Raw genomic sequence first — 6,108 nt, 5'->3', positions numbered from 1 at the left:
GTCGTCGGTGCCAGCAAAATTATTAAATAGGTGAAGGTTTGACATCCGGCCAACGACCCAGTCCTATTGACTTCTTGACCCGCGATTTCTTACCATCACACAACCGGTTTACAGGTTTTGGTTGAGTTTTGCCTCAACCCAATTTGGATTCCTCTTTGATTAATCTATTTCGACCGAGATCAATTTTTGTTCTTCAATCGAGTTCCGTTTTTGCTTCATCGAGCTTTGCCAAAAGAATGAAACAAAACCAACAAATTAAAATCCTAATTGAACCGAGCTTTGCTTCAAGCTAAGCATTATGATCAAATCGACTTAGCTTTACCCTATAATCATATCTTCAAATTAACCCGACACTATTTGGTGTATAGGAATCGATCAAAGTTAGCCGTGAATCATTCGAGAGATTCGCTGATCGTAGTTGGTATCTAGCTAAACATTACGATCCCTAAAATGACCAGACTTGATGATCTCCTTCACCATCTTATCCGAAGAATAGAGCGCGTTGTCATCTCGATCGATGGACATCTCCTTCAGGCTTGACTTTCGCTCAACGACCTTATTCCTTTGACTTCTTGACCTGCGATTTCAACCCCTCATAGTACTTGCTAGAAAAGCCAAAGTGCTTGTACATTTTTTTTTGTCAAATATCACGGGTGGTAATATAGCTGCTTGCTGTGGCACAAAAGCTGAGTGCCTCTAGCATCACAAATCCTCAAAAAACAATTTTGCTTTATGTTGTACTGCACTTTTGTACAATTGTACTCCAATAGGGTTAAGTACAACCACAACCACCACCCCAGGAAGTAGCTAACTAGCTACCAAAAAAGTTTCAAAAAAATAGAAACCTATCTACAAAAGATATACATTATTGTATGGAGAAGAAAACACCAACTTTTGTATTTTAGAAATAACAAAAACAACGTGTGATCTATTACATCACAATAAGTAGATAATTATAAGACGGGACTAGATGGATAACTATTATGAACAAAGTAAAATAATAGTAATTAGATTATCATCCATAACAAATTAACAATCACTTTGTCATAAAAATTTCAAAGTTGCTGTAGAATTATTCCCAAACATAGCACAAAATTGTATTGAGTGAATGAGATTAGCCAGAAGATCGTGAGGTAGGACAATCAAACAGGGGACTCTTTTAAATGATAATCTGATGGTTAATATCCAAATTTGCCCTTTATAATTTGACGATGTCTGGTTCAATATGGTGGTAAAACATTCAAATTTTAAATCATAAGTTACTAATTTGTTTGATATTTTGCGAAATAAAGAAATTGTCAGGGATGCAAAATTTTGGGTGGAAACTCCAAACACTACCCACCTTTAATATTTTTTTCATTCTCTTCTTCTTCCATTATCACTTTCCGCCACCACCATCAATTCCGACGACACCTCCACCATCATGCTGTCACTATTTCCTCCCTCCCTCCTCTTCCTCTCTCTATTTCTTTTCTCTTCTCTCTCTCTCACTTTACCTCTTTTTATTTTCTCTTCCATGTTCGTACAAAGAGGGTGGTCTCTTTAAGGGAACTCTCGTCTGGTAGAACAGACTGGTTCCAATCTGGACTTCAAATCCAGATGAAGGGTTCTGGCGAAGGGACCCTCCCCTTCGCAGGACTTAGAGAGAGAAGGCAGGGAGAGGGATGAAGAAAGGGAGTGAAAAAGAGGAGAGAAAGAAGAAAGAGAAGATAATAGAGAAAGAAGTCGTCAACTGTCTCCGAGCAACTAGAATGATGTATCTTCTACATATTTTTGGGTTTCTCACCTTTTGAAATTTTGTACTTCAGAAAATTTTCTTTTTTCTTCAAAACATCAACCTTTCCTGTAGAAATATCTAACAAGAGAAAATGACCTTTCAAGTGAAATGGATTTTTTTTTGTTGAGGGAGTGGAATGGTTAGAATATATATATATATATATATATTTCTTTTAAAACCTTAAAAAATTCTTCAATTTGTCGAGGAAAATAGGAGTCCTTTTGGTACACCAATTTTTTTTTTATGCGTCCTTGTCAAGCTACGCTACGGCTGACATTCCAACCCCGGGAATCCCCCCATTTTAAACACCAAACCTTCTCACTCAACCCAGAAACAATCATTCTCTCTCTCTCTCTCTCGGTCTCTCTCTCTCTCTCTCGGTCTCTCTCTCGGTCTCTCTCTCTCTCTCTCGGTCTCTCTCTCGGTCTCTCTCTCTCTCTCTCGGTCTCTCTCTCGGTCTCTCTCTCTTGTGCGCTAGCTATGGCTCAGGTAATCAATTTTGAATCTTTAATCTCTTTATCTATTTTAAGAGATTAATATAATCTCTATCTAGGGTTCCCTATTTTCAATTTGTATCGACTTGCTAAATAGGTTTATGATCAAATTTGTCTATGTTTATTAGATTTTTAGTTCATTGACCTTGTTATCTTTTTATTCGATTAGGGTTGACAATCTGTTTTGATTGGAGTTCATCAATTTTTGAATTTTTTGACAATCTCGATTTAATATTATCTGGTTTTCACTGCGTTAATCCCCCTAAGGATTCTTAATTTTTGAATTTGGTAAATTTAACTAGGACTTCAAATTTAATTAATTGTTGTATCGATTCAGAAAATGATTGGACTAAAATTTTGCTTCTTCATTTAAATTATTAGTTGGATCGGGTCAATTAGTTCTGCTATTTTGCATATTGTTTGACTGGAAAGACTCGATTTTAGATGCTAATCAATATTCTATTATTGAAGAAAAATGGTTCTAGTAATCCTTTGATTGTCGTAATCAGATACTGTGCAAAGAGAATTTGCATAAAGATTAGGTAGCATTAGAAATGTAGTTGTAGGCGTGAATTAGGGTTCTAGAATGGTGCCTTTATTGACCATTTGTTTAATGGATGGATACTACAATCAGAGCAAAGTCCAGAATATATGTTCACATTCGCGTCCTTCTGTTCCCGTTTTAAATTTCTTGTTCATGTGTTTTGGGGATGATTAAGTGGTTCCATAATTGTTCATTGTGTTGCTTGGGATACCTCAAGACATGAGGTATGACTTATGAGCCAGATAACCAACTTGAAAGCAACTTTTGTTACCATGCTACTGGACTTCCGCTTCAAAGTATAGGGCTATTAGTTTCTTAGTTACCATGATTCCATAAACTCATGCTTGTTCTTTATGGCGTTTGTTTATAGTTAAGATTTCAGAATTAATGACCTGGTCCACTTTCGGGACGTAGTAAACTCTATACGCGCTTCATTATATCATTGTCTTTCCTGAAGTCTGTTCTTCTTAGTTCTGGAGTTCTTCTAGTTTCTTGTACGGATGGAATTTGTAAGAATGCAATAGAAAACAAAGAGCTGCAAATACTAACTTGTGTTGTAAGGATGAAAAACGTGGAGTTTGTAACCATGAAAATCCTATCATGTCATGGAAATTGGAGAGCCACTCTTGTGATTTCCTACTTTTTTCGGGACCCTTCCCTTTCTTATGTGGCGAAAAGAAGCTTTTAAGAACTGGTATTAAGTGTTTTATAAGTTAGCAAAGTCATGGTAATGGAAGGTAAAATGTATTATGGCATCCATACAAGTTTGAAAAACTTACTATTATCATCTACCAAATCATTTTAGTCTGGACTCTGATACCAAACTCCTTTGCGGTAATAGTGAAATGGTGATGGATAACAAGTACAAATTTTTTTACATACAAAAGCATTTATTTTGAAATCAGTTAAAATACTTCTTAAGTTGTCGATAGATAGATCCCATTTTATAATTTTGTTAAACAAACTTACTAACTTACTAGTTGAGCTTGAGTAATCTGTTTTTCTTCCTTAATGACTGCTTTGGTAGGCCATCGTGTTAACTTAAAGATCTACAATTACTCCTCTTGATGGTTTTGGCAAGTTGACGTGATTAATTGAGTTCTCGCGAAGACCACATAAATAGATATAGGTTGAATATGGTTTATACAGAAAGTCTTTTTATGTTTTAGTATTTTACATGAACCTTGTTATAGAAATGGGTAGTAGTATACTAGTATACATATCCGACACTGGTAGTAGGCATCGGATATAGTGACTGAAAAGTCTGATATGGCTCTTGGTCAGTAGGTCCTCTACTTTCACTTGCAGCTGTTACCTTTCGAAACCATTATTATGTTTCAGAAAAGACATTAACATATATTTGTTTCTTATGGTTTTAACATGATTATGTGCAAGTACACACGAGATGTTACATACAAATTTTCACCTTCTACCCGATGGAGTGACCATGTGTCTAATATATCTTAGCTTCCTAGTGCCCAGAGTTTCCAACAAATCAAAAGTTACTAAAAAAAGAGTATTTATGTCACTCATGCAATTAGCTCTGTAAAACATATGGTTTGGTTGGATAACTCGAGTCAGACAAAAAATAAATGTTCTGAAATTGAAGAAGAGACAATTCGGACGTCAAGTCATTTTCAAATCTGACTTCAAAAGAACACAACGAAGTGTAAGGTTTTGGATTTGATACATTATATACTACAATGAAAGCAATCTATTTACAATCGACATCTATGAGAAGGTTTCTAGCTTGATTGTATATATAAATTTATGTAACTCGTAAGTCATTCTATTTTGCAGACAGTTGTGCTCAAGGTTGCTATGTCCTGCGAAGGTTGCTCTGGTGCTGTAAAGCGGGTACTCACCAAGACAGAAGGTATCGATACTTTTTCTTCCTATCGTATTGCTCCAGAATAAGTTAACAAAAAGTAATATAGGACCGCTTCTCATTTCTTTTTTTCTTCTACAATTTTTGTTGCCGACTTTTATTGCCGTAAATATATTGAACAAGGAACTCGGAAGCAGTCTTAACATAGAAAAAACTGCACCCCAATATGATCTTGATCCGAAAGAAGGTTGTCAATTGAGTATTTGAATTTGCGGTGGTGCAATATGAAAAGGCAGATATTACTGAAAACCCATATTTTATTTCCATAACTCCCCCATTCTTACGCTCTATCACGCCTGGCCAGTGAAACAAAAATCGAATTACTTAAGAACTAATTTACTCTAGCTGAGTCTAAATTCGCCAAAACCTACAATTGATGTTCATTTTCTTGTTATAACTTATAATAGTACTGAGAAAATGTAGGGAAGCTAGATTATGAAGAATACTCTGGCTTTATATGCTAACTTCTAAAAACATCTAATATTCATTCTTGAATGGTGGTTTTATATTACAGGTGTGGAATCATTTGATATAGATATGAAGGAGCAGAAAGTAACAGTGAAGACTGATTTACCACCAGATGTGATCCTGCAGACTGTTGCCAAGACGGGAAAGAAAACTGCCTTTTGGGAAGCTGAGGCACCACCAGCAACTGCTACTTCGGCCGAAGCATAAGCTAAACTTAAATTAGCTATTATCTCTCCTTGAAAAATTACTTCAGTTGTATTCGTATGTAAACAATGGTGTCTTTAATGGTGCTGTTACATTTTTCTGTTTATTGAATTTCGGTTGTCTACAAGGTATTATATCTTAAAGCATCTGTCTTGTAATGCTCAAAACGAATGATTGTTATAATTTGGGAGGATTCATTTTCACCATTTTAAGCTCTCTCTACCTCTCTCCCTCTTGCAACATTTTATTGTGCCGATTTATGCGTGCTTCAACTTCTTTCAGTTCCAAGAGTTGCATGAAATTGATCCCACAATAAGGAAAACACGACTCCAACTCTCGCCCGTGGTGGTAGAGGCATAATTGTTACTACCCAGTTACTGAAGGAAACATTGTCTATCTTATTAGGGCAGTCGCCGAGTGGGAGTAAAATTGTTTGACAAAATAAAGTTGAGATAAAAACAAGGGTTATGGTTCCCGTTTTGGTCGCTCTCTTAACGAAGGAAGAGAGATTCTAGTGTTTTTCGTCAAAATAGAATCTGATGAGAAACAAAAAGAGAGGATTTAAATTGATAATATGTTATCGTCCCATTGTTATGATAGTTTGTCATTTCTTGTTTTTTGGTTTATGATGGCCACCTATTTGTTTCTAATTATCTTTATTGATAAAAAAGACGTCGTTATTAGAAAGAGATTTATAATTTGTTGAAAGTAGAACATTATTATGATTCAACAT

The 6,108-nt window shown here is 35.6% G+C and overlaps 1 protein-coding gene across 1 annotated transcript; it reads left to right on the top strand.

Annotated features, from left to right (window-relative positions):
* The first annotated feature begins 2,111 nt into the window (after positions 1–2,111).
* Positions 2,112–5,581, top strand: LOC147558506 (copper transport protein ATX1-like). Its single transcript, XM_086660189.1, has 3 exons — positions 2,112–2,266; positions 4,616–4,691; positions 5,218–5,581. The coding sequence occupies exons 1-3, from the start codon at positions 2,258–2,260 to the stop codon at positions 5,376–5,378; spliced, it is 246 nt and encodes an 81-aa protein (XP_086516315.1). The 5' UTR covers positions 2,112–2,257; the 3' UTR covers positions 5,379–5,581.
* Positions 5,582–6,108: the final 527 nt, after the last annotated feature.

This window comes from Eschscholzia californica, unplaced genomic scaffold (assembly GCF_041429995.1).
Source record: "Eschscholzia californica isolate CP2 unplaced genomic scaffold, dmEscCali1.0.p SCAF_2, whole genome shotgun sequence".
In the NCBI taxonomy this organism is placed as follows: Eukaryota; Viridiplantae; Streptophyta; class Magnoliopsida; order Ranunculales; family Papaveraceae; genus Eschscholzia; species Eschscholzia californica.
Note: the sequence above shows the minus strand (reverse complement) of the source record. Positions and strands in the feature narration are given on the sequence as shown.

Bases quoted from the DNA above. Each gene is read 5' to 3' on its own strand.
- LOC147558506 (XM_086660189.1), top strand. The intron at 4,692-5,217 runs GTATCGATACTT...TTTATATTACAG, and splicing joins GGTACTCACCAAGACAGAAG to GTGTGGAATCATTTGATATA.